This window comes from Myotis davidii, unplaced genomic scaffold (assembly GCF_000327345.1).
Source record: "Myotis davidii unplaced genomic scaffold, ASM32734v1 scaffold1126, whole genome shotgun sequence".
NCBI classification, from domain to species: Eukaryota; Metazoa; Chordata; class Mammalia; order Chiroptera; family Vespertilionidae; genus Myotis; species Myotis davidii.
In genome coordinates this window covers 54,578-68,716 of record NW_006296800.1, presented here as the reverse complement: position 1 = coordinate 68,716, position 14,139 = coordinate 54,578, and the positions used below count along the sequence as shown (strand labels likewise).

Genomic DNA, 14,139 nt, shown 5'->3' with positions numbered 1-14,139 from the left:
CTTACCTGCTCCGCTTGCCCTGGGCCGGTGCCAGCCCGCCGCGCGCAGTACAGCGGGGCGCTGGTACCCAGAAGGGAGTGACGACTGCACCGAAGGCTGCGTCCCTCTGCAGCTCCCGGTCACGTGAGGGCCTCGCGTCACCAAGGAGCTCGCCCCCCAACTCCCGAGGCCAGTGCTGCAGGAGCGCGCGTCCCCTCCCCCGGCTCATGCACTCGTACATTCAGCCCCCTCCTGCGGTTTGTGCTCGGGGGCCCAGCAGGCACCACCCTCTCACTCATCTCTGTCCTATCCAATCTGAGGGCCCACAAGTGGCATCACGTTCCTGGGGTTGGAATTTGCCCTTCTCTGTTTACCTAGGCGGTTCTGCAACACCCTCCACCCACTCCCACTCCCGCCCCAGGCCTTGGTTTTGGCGTTTTCTGCTTTCTGTCCTCTTCCCGCTGGCCACCACCTCACACACACATACGCACTCCCTGCACAAGCACAGCCACCATTTTCCACCTTGTCCCCTGCATTTATACCCTTCTAGGAAATTTAGAATGAGGACTAGGGTAGGGAGGGGGCAAGGGACTTGTCAGAAACCTAGGCAAAGAGTTAGAGTGGGTTGTATATATAGCCTTCCCAATAATCTCTTAGTTTTCTTTTCTTTTTTTTAAAGTGAACATGCCTCAAAACAAAAATTATGAGGTTTCATTTTTAAAGAAATGCTTCATTCCACAGAACGAAAAAGCCTCATTGTTTGATTATGTTCACCTGTACCACACAGAAAATATTTTCTCTGGCTCCATACAACATCAAATCACTTTTGAAACATACTAGCTTGTTTCAAAGTTTCGTTTTGCAAGAGGGCCGCACCTTTCTGAACACAGTTGGTGTTTTCAAAATTATCTGTGAAGTAAATCTTCAGGGAGAAGTCCAGTTGTCAGACCTTCGCCATTTTATGTAAATTTGTGTGATGTTTTTTACAGAGTTCTTTCCAAACCTTCCAAACCACCCCTACAGATATCTCTTTAGAATGATCTCAGAGGTTAAGTACCTAATATACAGAAGTAAGTTTCAAAGCCTTTTGATGTGAATGTTTCAAAAATTAAAAATAAGCAGGACGTAAGTGAAGTAACTAAACTTGAGAATGAAACTCACCTTGAATGTAAATGTTCCTTTCTCCAACTTGAAATAACTAAAAAAAATTATCACAGTTAGAAAATAGAGATGTCTTTAGAAAAGTGGTACTATTATAAAAAAATAATTAGGAGGTATTATTTGTGATAAAGCAACCAAAAGAGTTGTATGCACTGAGGCAAGAGAGGCCAGAAAAAGGCTAGGTTTGGCTCCAAACTCCTACGTAATCTCCTATCCTGCTAAACTAGCTGGGACATTGAATAAAGGAAGAGTATGTGTCTAGTGCATATATAGTTTGGAGATATATAAAGTTTTACACACACACACACACACACACACACACACACACACACACACACATGCTTTTAGGGACGTATGGTGTCAATAGAAGGTCACTGCCACCAATCCAATGCCAACATGAATCCCCAATCTGGGCTGTGGTAAATGGATAGACTTCATTCAGGTGAACAGTTTGCAAAAATGGCTAATGCAGCCTTAGGTGGAAACCAAAAGTATGCTCCCCCAAGAAAAAGAGGAGGTCTACTTATAAGTAAATAGTGAATGCCCTGATCCCTGATCGTTCCATTTTTATGGAAATGAGGGATTCAAATTTGCACAATTTGATTGGTTCAAATAGCATTGTTCTGATTGGTCAGAATTGTGCTTCCTGGTTTGTCATTATGAAGGTGTTCTGATTGGTTGGTAAATATGCAAATGAAGATATGACTGCATAACTCTGATTGGGTGGGCCATTGGTCAAAATATGATTGCAGGAGCTCCTTTATAGGGTTGTCTTAGCCAGAAGTAACACGATACAGGAGGCTCGACAACTCAGTCTGCAGCTTTCCCTGATACGTATTTTGCTTGAGAGACTCTGTAAACAATGACTGTTAGACTCTAATTATGAGTTTAGGTCCAGTTTACCACAAGGAGTCCTTCTTGGCAGATATATTCCTCCTTGGTGTTTCCAATAGATATATTAGCACGTAGTCCCAAAAGCTCAAATTACAAAACCACATCTAATAATTATCTTTTAAAGGGATGCTAGTGATTTCTGGGTTCTGTCTCACAGAGTACTCCATACAAATAGCTCTATTAGTAATATTGGCTGAAAGGATGCTGATTAGAAACATGAGCTGTCTGGATAAAAGTCCTGGCTGCTACTAACTTGATGTGTACCTTTGGGTCAATTACTTATCAAGGTGTGTGCTTCCTTTGTAAAACGCGTTGTTAGAAGAAGTAAATCACATTTATCAAGTACTTACCACAGAGCCTAATGAATTGCCAATAAAAGTTTACACATTTTGTACCATTATTAGATGATTTCTAACAAAATTTGAAGAGTAGGCATAGTTGAATTCTTTCCTTAGCTAGATCAACTTGTCTTTAAAATCCATGAGGACCCAACACATCTTTTTTTTCTACTTTGCATAACCAGTGACTAGGTTCCTTGTACCAAGTGGATGATTAGTGAATATTTGTTGACTGAATGCATCCACAACAGAATTGTTCTTCATTCAAGAAACTGTGTTTAGAGCAAGACACAAAAGCATTTATGAAAATTAAGAATTACCCAGAAAGAAACCTCTTCAAGTAGAGAAACCACTGTGACATAACCATTGACTTTCAAAGTTCCCAATTGGAAGTCTAGCAATTGGAGTTTTATTTCTTTCAGTGGCTAAATGTTTTGCTATTGTCTTTTTGACCCATATGGAAAAAGTCTTGTTTGAAACCACCACATTTTCTTGGATGAAAATATACATTTGTATATTGTTCCACATTAGATGTTATGCTATGTAGGAAGTTGGTTGTAATGAAGTGATGTTTTAAAGATAAGTAAAAATTGTCCTGGAAATGCTACATTTACTAAAATGTTATGAGGTATTGATTGAGATATTTTCTTGTCCCTTAAAGTTTTCTGAGGAGTTGGAGAAAGATAACAACATGTTAAGAACAAAATTTGAAAAATTTCCAAGACTAAGTTAGGATACAAGAGTTTCAGTTTGGGACTCATGTGCCCTAAGGACAAAAAGAGGGTAAACTGGTTTGATCGCTCTTACCTTGAAATAATAGAAGGGCGATGTAGTATTGGGAAGGAAGAGTGGGCTTATATTTGAGGAAGTACAGTGTTTGTAAGAAGAATTTATCCCCTCTCCTTATTTCTTATAAATATGACAGATAGTTAACCCTTGATTCCCAAAGCCAATGGAGTGGGATCATAAAAGAATTATACATAAAGTTTAGGGATATCTACAAGGTGGCACAATTTACTTTTTATTCCTCTGCTAGATATCTGCTTCATCACTGGGGTTTTGAGATACATAGATGCTATAGGAGCGTAGAAAGAACATTTTTACCGAGATTATGTAGTAGTGTGGCCTGGCGGAGAAAGGGCTAGAATGAACTCCCTACCAAAGTTCCCAATTCTGGAGGTGTGAAAAATAAATCCTACCATATCTACAGGCTCTGGAGTTGTTGCTGGGGAGAAGGGAGTTATTGAGCTATAGACTTACCAGAAACAGTTACATAGTAAGGCAAAGAAATCTATGACATCACAGGAATGTTGTGTGAGAATCAACTAGGAGCCACATGCAAGATATGGCTCAGTCTTCCAAGATGCCACAAAAATCTAAGGGAGCTGCTTGAGTGTGATTCCTTATCCGCAAGCTCTATAGAAATCAAACTTGAGCCACAGTGATGATTAATCACATGGGGATAGCAATCTTACCCTATGTAGTCAGGTTAAAGAGAGCCTTTTTATCCCCCTTTTCCAAAATCTCAAACCATCTGAGTAAATATAGGAAAGGAGGATGTGATGATTAATTTTATGTGCCCAGTAGGCCATAGGATGCCCATATATCCGGTTAAACATTTCTGAGTGTGTCTGCGAGGGTGTTTCTGGAAGAACCTAGCATTTGAATTGGTGAACTGAGTAAAGCAGATGGCACTCCCCAGTGTGGCTGGGCATCATCCAATGCGTTGAGGGCTTGAATAGAACAGAAAGGCAGAGGAAGATTGAATTTGTTCTCTGCTAGACTGTGTGAGCTGGGACATTGATCTCCTGCCCTTGGCATTCATGGTTTTCAGGACTTCTAGTTCAAACTGGCATCTACACATCAGCTCTCAGCTCTCAGGTCTTTGAACTATGCCACTGACTTTCCTGGCTCTCCAGCTTGCAGACAGCACATTGTAAAATTTCCTAGCATCCATAATTGTGTGAACCAAGACCATATCTATCTATCTATCTATCTATCTATCTATCTATCTATCTATCTATCTATTCATCCATCTATCTATACTTACCTTGTAGGTTTACACACATTATATGTCAAATCAAAGTAAGTACACTAACATTTTATTTATAATTACTTTTGGCTCTTGTAGAGATGGTGATAGGCCAAAATCATAAAACTTCTGATTTATAATATTTTACGTTTTTTCAAATATTCTGCAAAAATTAAGGTAGGTATGAGAATAAGCAATAAATTATTTTGAAAGACTAGTAACACTGATTATTTCTATGTGTTGGCAGTACAGATGAGTAAATTCTCTCACACACACACATACACACACATCCTTGAAAGGGCGAGCCGTCGCGAGGCCTGGAGGACATGGACTTCTTGTCTGGGCTGGAACTGGTCGATCTGCTGGACCCCTGGCAACCGGACTGGCCCCTGGAGACCGGGCTCAGCTCGCCCTAGGGGGGGCAGGGGGCTAGGACTGCGCCCTCCATCTTGCCCTGGGTCCTCCATGTGCTCAGGAGAGTGCCTTCTTCCCGGAAGCCCAGGCCCCTGCTGGCCACGCCCGGGATTTCTTTGAACTAACCAATGACAATCAAGGGACGTGCGTGCCATAGAGATGACCACATCCTGTGTAACAAGACCCAAATCATGCCTGGCCAATCGGCAGGGCCCATAGTCCCCTCCCGTGCCCTTACTATAAAACCCACAATCCCATCAGGCCTTGCTCTCTCTCGGCCACTGGGGCTTACGTTGCATCGGTGAGTGTGGTTAGGGAGCCGAACTAGTTCGAAATGAAGGACTCTGCTTTTGCATCGGACTCGCTGGCTCCCTGGTGGGCTTTTTGGGAACCTTGAAATCTGGGCACAACAATCCTCTTCTCTTCCTCCTCCTCCCATTACACTCCTACTCCATTCCTTAATCAGTGGCTATATTTCCCACCACAAATCTGAGACTCAGGCAACCATAGTATGACAGTATCTTGTGCCACATTTTACACTTAGAAACCTATACCTGGGGACTTGGTGCCCCCATTCCTCCCTCATCCACCCTCATTTACTTGTCTTCATCTTTGAGATTAAAGATGCATTTCTGATGCTGTTCCTTAGGTGGTGACTACTTCTATCTTCTAAATTGGCTAAGGAAAATGTATTCCTTTTGCAAGAAGGAAAATAAATCATTATTTTTCTTTTAAATTTGGGTTATGAAACAGCATGTACAGACTTATTTTAGTTTCTTAAACATACATAGTGTTGAAAATAAAACAGCATTTATATAAATACTGATATGTGACAGGCATCATTGGAAAAATATATATATATATGTATATATTCATTATTGCATTTTATCATACCCCAAATACTCTGAGTTAGATGCTAAGATTATCCCTCATTTTATACATAAGAGAAATTCAGGACAGTGAGGTTAAGCAACAAATAGGAAGTGGTAGAGTAGGAATTCAAACCCATTTAGTCTACTTCCTAAGTCTATGCTCTTAACCTCTACTCAGTTTCATTTATTAATAAGTCCCCAAATCTACATTTCACTCATTTTTTTGTCCTTTTATTGTTTGAGCCATTTTTCTGTGGTAGGCCTTGCCTTCCCTTTCCACATCTCAATCTCAGTACCATATTTAGGAGTTCTGATTCCCAAGACATAGCTTTTTCCACTTAAAAATATAAGAAATATATTTTCAGTTCACCATACTTTATTGAGCATCTACTGTGTGCTAGGCAAGGCCCTGGAGGTATAAAAGAGATCAAGGCAGGTACAGCCTTCATACTCCTATGGCACTCATGGTTTAATGGAAGGAAACCAGAAGGTGAGTGTGGTAAGTACTGAAGTGGGAGTTGGAGCACTGAGTAAGAGGACTTAATTCAGGTATCAGTGATGTATTCCAGGAAAAAGTAATGTCTAGGACGTCATGATATTGTGAGGAGCTTTGTGGACCTGATCTCCAGTGAAACTAGTGAAAATTATATATATACTAGAGGCCTGGTGCACAGATTCATGCACATTGAAAGGAAATTAATTAGAAGGTGGCTGGCGGGGCAGGACTGGGCAAGATGGGCTGGACACACCCTGGAGCCAGCCTCCCGCAGTCCCTCCCCAGCCAGCTGCACCTGGGGTGGCACCTGGGCTTGAACGGTATCTGCGGAGTGAGCTGGGTCCCCCTGGCAGTGGGGTCCCTTTGCCTGGCCTGCAGGGATCGGGCCGAAACTGGCAGTCCAACATTCCCCTATGGGTTCTGGAGTGTGAAAGGGCACTCTCGAAGTTGCTGTCCTTGGCAGCTCTTGTGTTGAGTGTCTGCCCCCTAGTGGTCAGTGTGCGTCATAGTGACTGGTCAACTGGTCATTCGGTCCCTTTGGGAATGGTCTTAAGGGCATATATCAAGTGGAAAACTATCTATTCCTCAATAAAATGCACAAAAATTTGATAAGAAAGGCAAGAGTCTGTCATATTTGAACCTAGACTGCTCCCTACCTCCTGACTCCCAGGTCAGGGAGTCATAAATTACACTTCCAGCCAAGAATAAGGGTGTCTTCTTTCTGCTCAGGGAACTCTGCCAGGCCAGAGAAGACACAGCTGATGAGTCCCTCTAAGTGAACACAAGACCAAGCCCTCGGGTCCAGGTTTCTTAGCATGAATGGTCTTCACTGAGAAGCTCTGTGGGGATCACTTGGCAAACCCAGAGCTGGTGGCAGGGCACACACATGCCCATGGCCCAAAGCTTTGAGAGTCAAGCTTGTTTTCTGAAGTTCGCCAGGTTCCTGTCTCTATTTACACATTTGTGGTCTCTCCCAGATACTGTGATTATGGTTCACCGAACATGGATTTTTGGTTGGTTGTTTGTTCTGTTTAGTTTCTGCAACAGCCTCACCATTGTTAAATTGCCTTTGCTTTAAAATATATCTCAATATCTTATCATGTGTTTTCCACTACCATTTTGCTCATTTTCAAAATGTAAAATTTAACTGTATTTAAAATTTTCTACTTAAATATTAGAAAAAATGTCACACTTTCCTAAACTTCTGACTGGTGTTTGTTAAAAATAAATTTGGAATATTGATTAAAATCATATTCCTATACATTTGCAATGAACAATCTGAAAAGGATTAACAAAATAATTCTATTTATAATAATATCAAAAAGAATGAAATACTTATAAATAAATTTAATAAAGGAAGTACAAAATGTATACTCTGAAAGCTACAAAACATTCTTGAAAAAAATTATAGAAAAATGGAATTATAGCAATTGAATGAAAAAATTCCATGTTCATTAATTGAAAATCTTAATACGGTTAATGGTAATGCTCCTCTAATTGACCTAAAGATTCAGCGCAATCCCTTTCAGAATCTCTTCACAACCAATTTAATATCAACTATACTTAAATAAAAAATAAAAAGTTAAAAGCAAAAATAAAATAAAATTTAAATTAAAAAAGTCCTTCACTTCTGCTAAAATGGTTAGAATCAGAAAGTCAGACAAAAAAAATGTTGTCAAGGATATGGGGAAACTAGTACTCTTACACACTGCTAGTGGGAATGTAAACTGTCAGTCAGTTTGAAAAATAGTATGGCAAGTCCTGAAATGATTAATCATAGAGTTACTGTATGACCCAGCTCAATTCCTAGATACCTACCCAAGAGAAATAAGAACATATGTCCTCCCCTAACCCCCAAAAGTAAAAAAAAAAAGGAAAAGAAAAAAGAAACAAAGAACATTTGTCCTCATAAAAGTTGAACATGAATGTTCCTAGCACCACTATTCATAATAAGCAAAAGATGAGGAAAGCTCAAATATCCATAAATGGATTAACAGATAAACAAAATGTGGCATAAACATGCAATAGAATATTGTACAGCCATAAAAAGAAGTACATGCTACATAACGAATTAATCTTGAAAACATGCTAAGTGAAAGAAGCCAATCACAAAAGAACACATTTCATATGAACACATTTTTAGGAAATATCCACAATTGGGAAATTTATAGACAAAGTAGATTAGTATTTGCTTAGGGCTGAAGCAATAGAGACATGGGGGAAGAGTCATAGCTAAAGGTATGGTGTTTCTTTTTGACTCAAAAATGTTTTATAATTGACTGTAGTAACAAATTGCACATAACTGTGAATATACTAAAAACCATTGTATACTTTCAGTGGGTGAATTATATGGTATGTTAATTAAATCTTAAGAAAGCTGTTTTAAAAAAAAGCCGTCACACCTGTCAGAATGGCTATCATCAATAATTTAACAAACAAGTGTTGACAAGGGTGTGGAGAAAAAGGAACCCTTGTGCACTGTTGGTGGGAATGCAGATAGGTGAAGTCGCTGTGGAAAATTATGGAGATTCCTCAAAAAATTAAGAATGGAACTGCCTTATGACCCAGCGATTCCACTTCTGGAAGAAACCTGAAATACTAATTGAAAGCATATATGCAGCCCTATGTTCATTGCAGCATTATCCTATATAATAAAGAGGTAATATGCAAATTGGCTGCCACACCCTCATAAGATGGCTGCCTATGACCAGGCCTGCAGGGGGTTAGTGAGGGACAACCATACAACTGAACAAGCAGGCTGAGTGGGGCAACCAGGCTGGCAGGGGGGGCTGTGAGGGGCAAGACATCCCCCAAGGGGTCCCGGATTGAAGAGGGTGCAGGCTGAGGGGACCCCCCACTCCTGTGCATGAATTTTATGCACTGGGCCTCTATTTACTTTTAGTTTCTTACTTGATATTTTCATCCTCATTCAGTTATTTAGGATTCATTCAAAAGCCTATGTATTTAATTAAAACCTAGGAAGAGTCACAAATGCCCTATCTGCACTCTACAGTATAATGAATTACTTGCTTTATTTAACTTGGAATTAGAAATCAAAACTTGTGATGTTAGGAAAGGCTTGCCATTCACATTAAGATTTATTGCACAGAGAAAACCATTATTGGGAGAGGCAATCTGCCTTGGGTCCTGAGCATCCCTGCACATTCTAATTGGGTGTACCAAGAGGTAAGGCCTGATCACTCTTCACAGGCAAGCCATTTCTCAGAGTTGTGTTTGCAACAAGCAATGTCTTTTGCTGGGCAGGAAGCAGGCTTCCTTCTGCGTACTAAGAAAGCTGTGACTTCTCCAAATTCAGGGTTTCTTCCCTGCAATACAATGCACTGAATGTAGAGGCATCCATCATGAGTCCTGTGCCATCCCATGGGACTTGTGGATCATGGATAACTGATACAAACCAGTAGGAAACTCTGGCTACTACTTTTGCTGTAATAATGTGCGTTGTCTCTGACCCAGGATTCTAGTATCTTCTGACAGTATCCATTAACCACTAGCAGGTTAACCTATTAACTTTTAAGTAGGGTGAAATCTTAAATTGCACAGTTCTTGACAGGTATTTCCAGATATTTTCCCTAAGTCAATTATGCTAAGGCAATGTTTCCCACCAGGATGATTTTTACCATATCGTTATATACCATATGCTATTAATATTGTGTTCTACTTCATTATTGTCTTCAAATTGACTCATTTAATTTGAATACTTTTTTGAAAAGGGAAAATTTACAATACCAGACTATATCTTAAACTACTATCATCATTTGCCTTAGACAGTGTTTATTAATACACATTCAAATAATACAAGGATATTACAATTTAAAATCCTATCTAATAAAAGAGAAACATGGTAATTAACCATAACTTCGCTACCCTTCCCATTGGCTAATCAGCAAGATATGCAAATTAACTGCCAACCAAGATGGCGGCCGGCAGCCAGGCAGCTGAAACTAACAGGAGGCTTGCTTGCTCCAGTGACGGAGGAAGCCCAGGTTCCCCACCTGCCCCTGTTGGCCTCTGAGCTTGCAGTCTAAGAAACAATGTTGCAATTATAGAACCTAAACAAACCCCATGCTTTCAGCCAGCCGGCCCCCGCCTGCCACTGTTGGCCTCTGAGCTTGCAGTCTAAGAAACAATGTTGCAATTATAGAACCGAAACAAACCCCAGAAACCTGCTTTCAGCCGGCCGGCTTCAAAAGTGGAGCTGAAACAGTGTTTCAATTATAGAATCCAAACAAACCCAGATGAGCAGCCGAGGTCTCAGAGGTAAAGCCGGCTCTCAGTTCCAGTGACAGCCATAGAAGGTAAATAAGTCCCAGAATAAAAAAAAAGAAAAAAAGGAGAGGTTAGGAGATTCAGTTGCCCGCCAGACTGAAAACAGCCATCATCCCCTCATCCAGGCTGGCCAGGAACCCCAGTGGGGACCCCCACCCTGAAGGGGGTGTGACCAGCTGCAAACCGCCATCATCCCCTCATCCAGGCTGGCCAGGCACCCAAGTGGGACCCCCACCCTGATCCGGGACACCCTTCAGGGCAAACCAGCCAGCCCCCACTGTGCACCAGGCCTCTATCCTATATAGTAAAAGGCTAATATGCCTCCCAGCACCAGGATCAGCAGAGCTGCGAGGCCTCCCAGCACTGGGATCAGCTGAGCAGCGAGGCCTCACTGCCCCGGTGTCAAGCGGAGCCGCGAGGCCTCCCAGCAAGGGGATCAGCGGAGCCACGAGGCCTCCTGGCCCCTGGAGCAGTGTGACAGGGGGCAGCGCCCAAACCCCCTGATTGCCCTGCGGCTCTGTGTGTGACAGGGGGCGGGGCCACAACCTCCCTATACACCCTGCTCTGTTCGTGAAAGGGGAAGGTGCCCCAACCCCCTGATCAGCCCTGCTTGTGCCTGATAGGGGGGAGCTCCCCAACCCCCTGATTGGCCCTGCTCTGTGTGTGACAGGGGGCAGCACCCCAACCTCCCCATCGACCCTGCCTTGAGTGTGACAGGGGGTGGTGCCCCAACCCCCCAACCGGCCCTACCCTGAGTGTGACTTGGGGTGGCACCGCAACCTCCCGATCCCGCCTGCTCTGTGCATGACAGGGGTTGGTGCCACAACTCCCCAATCAGCCCTGCTCTGAGCCCGACCAGGGGCTGCACCTAGGGATTGGGCCTGCCCTCTGCCACCCAGGAGCAGGCCTAAGCCAGCAGGTCGTTATCTCCCAAGGGGTCCCAGACTATGAGAGGGCACAAGTGGGGCTGAGGGACACTCCTTCCCCGACAGTGCACAAATTTTTGTGCACCGGGCCTCTAGTATTTGTATATTATCTAAAATCATCTCCAACTACCACCAGGTCCTCTACTTTAACCCCAAGTTAGCTGATTATATCAGAATTGGACAGACTATCACAACCAAAGTTTTTAGTTAATGAATATTGAGGTCTTATCTCCTTCCCTATAAAAAGTTCTCACAAGCTCTCCGTGAAGAAAAAAAAAGGGGGGGAGGAAGTCTAGTGCTCTGACCTGCAATGGGGACAGTCATGCTCCAGCTAAGTATGTCCAGGACTGCCTGGCCATCAGCCTAGGAGGGTCTGGTGCCTGCCGCAGGTTGGAGCAGAGAAGCCAAAGCCAGACAACCTGGAGATGAGTGTGGTTGGGGTGAGTTCTACATCCTCAGAGCACCAGGGGGATGGATTCATCCTGTCTGTAAAACTGCCACAGTGAGCCCCTGGATCGTCATCTGGAATCCAGCCCAACCAGCATCCATCAGGCTGTTGCAAGCTTATGGAACAGTCTGGAGACATGAATGCCTCCCTCCCCCAAAGAAAGCATCACAGAGGAAAGATAAAATAAAACTGGCACAACTGTGAGCCGTAGACACATATATACATATGCAGATTTAGCTGCATAGATACACCTTCTTATATAGCACTTTCATGTTTCCAGGTAAGGATGGGAATATCCCCAAATCTGACTTGAACATCTCTTTACACTTTATACATGCGAAAGGGTATCTGTTGAACTGGTGAAGCGGGCCTGCCACCAATCTCCTGGAAGAGCTCACTCACATTAAGGAAATAAGAGTCCAGAAGACAAAACCAGAATTGTTAGACTCAGAGAAGCTCTGACTAACATGCAACATCTGTTATTCAGACTTATCTTCTGGTCCAACCCTCAAACAGACCCATCATGTCAGAGTCTTATGGGGAAGAGGGGGCCTGTGATTAAAACCCCATTTGCCAGGATATCTATATCATGGCCCAAATGGCCCTGCATGTCTAAATTGAGAAGGGCATTCTCCCCATTTCTGTAGAGGTCAGTCTGGGAATTCAGCCTACTGGGGGTTCTGAAGAAATGTGTTGGGCTTCACTATTTGAGAATTCCAAAATATCAGCAGCAGTAGGGGCCTGAAAGGTACAGAACCTGGATGAAGGGGCAGGAATATCCAATGTATATGGTAGTATCAAGGTGGCGGGTGGGCATTTGGGCAGGTATAGCAGGAGAGGAAGATAAAGTGGTGTCCACCTAACAGTTGGCCTGGATTTGTTCTTAAGCGCAGGTGAAAACTACTTTCTCTACCCTCCCAAACCGCTAAAACAAATCTCTTGGGAGTTGGGATCCTGCATGGACAGATGGGGAAAAAATAATTGTCAGATATATCTCAGTCATTACGTTATCTGGTCTTCACAAGATCCCTTAGAGATCATTATTATCTCTATTTTATAGATAAGAAAAGATATAAAACTCTGGTGGTAATTTGGAGTTCATCTACATTTGCTTCTAAAATTCTGTCAACAAATATCAAGTGTCCCAATGCATTTAGAAATAAACTGATAAGTGCTGTTGGTGACCTCTTTTTTTGTTATAAAATTTTTATTGTTTTTTTAAACTTTTATTATTTTAACAATACATGGATATTCTAGGAATAAGGGAAAATACAAATAAGCAGAACTTTAAAAATCACTCATAATCCTACCACTTAGTGATCTTTTTGTCTTTCATCCCTCACATGTTTTTTCTGTGTATATATGTATATACAAATGTATGCTTCCCTTTTAAAAATATGATATTCACATATTCCTTACTAACATTTTTTCATTTTGTATCCTGTCAGAAAACCCTTTTGTATAAACGAGTCAAGCTCTCTCTCTTATTAAAATGCAGAAACTTGGAGATTGGTTCAAAATATGATAAACAATGAGATGCAGAAACAAGAGATTCATCTAAAACTACTAATAGCAACAACTTAAAAGTAGAAAAATGGACAAAGGTTTATCAGGAAAATGTAAATCACAAGAAAGCTATATGGCAATGTTAATATCAGAAAAAATAAAAATCAAGGTAAGCTACATTAAATAAGGGTAAGGATGGTTTCGATTAACCTTCCAACGCATCACTATAAGTTTGTTTCTTACTCTCCTTATCTCATCTAATTCATTCACTTCTCTAAACATATCATCCTTGCTTAAATGCCTGTTGTGTATATCTTCTTTAAATTCCTGGAGAGACTGAATCAGCCTTTCTCTAAAAGTTCCTTCTGTTTTTTCCTCCTCCTCTGGCTCTTCCTCCTCCTCTGGCTTTTCCTCAGACTTTGGCTCTTCCTCAAGCTTCGGTTCACTCTCATTTTCTGGTTTTCCTTCAATTTTTTGACAGGGTTTCATCTTGTTTCTGTCCTCTTCCTTCCTTTCCTTTTTCTCTTCCTTTGTTTTTTTCTGCTTATTCCTCTTCGAATAAAATTACTTCTAGGAAGCAAGAAGGAGATGGTAAGTCAAAGGCTCTGGACCCGTGCTCTGGACAGAGATCTCAGCATTTTCTTTCTGTTTGTTTCTGAGCCATCATCAAATATCTTCCACCCAGAGACTCATTCAGCAATGACGGCTACCCTAAGACGGCCCCTCTCACCTCCTCTTTACATTGCTTCTCCTCCCTTTCGTCCCTCCTTCCAGCCATTTTCAAGG

At 42.0% G+C, this 14,139-nt stretch overlaps 2 protein-coding genes across 3 annotated transcripts in view; both read right to left on the bottom strand.

The window, feature by feature from the left end:
- The window catches only part of NGFRAP1 (nerve growth factor receptor (TNFRSF16) associated protein 1), a 1,524-nt gene extending 1,197 nt beyond the window's left edge, over nt 1-327 (bottom strand). Inside the window, exon 1 of one of the 2 annotated variants that reach the window (XM_006772508.2) lies at nt 6-327. In XM_006772508.2, the coding sequence (XP_006772571.1) occupies nt 6-220 (215 nt within the window). In that variant the 5' untranslated portion in view covers nt 221-327. The remainder of the gene's footprint in view (nt 1-5) is intronic. The other variant, XM_006772506.2, reaches the window with a different exon arrangement.
- A 12,703-nt stretch (nt 328-13,030) lies between these two features.
- WBP5 (WW domain binding protein 5) lies at nt 13,031-14,086 on the bottom strand. The gene has a single exon (XM_006772504.2). The coding sequence runs from the start codon at nt 13,840-13,842 to the stop codon at nt 13,528-13,530; it is 315 nt and encodes a 104-aa protein (XP_006772567.1). The 5' UTR covers nt 13,843-14,086; the 3' UTR covers nt 13,031-13,527.
- Between the last annotated feature and the right edge of the window lie 53 nt (nt 14,087-14,139).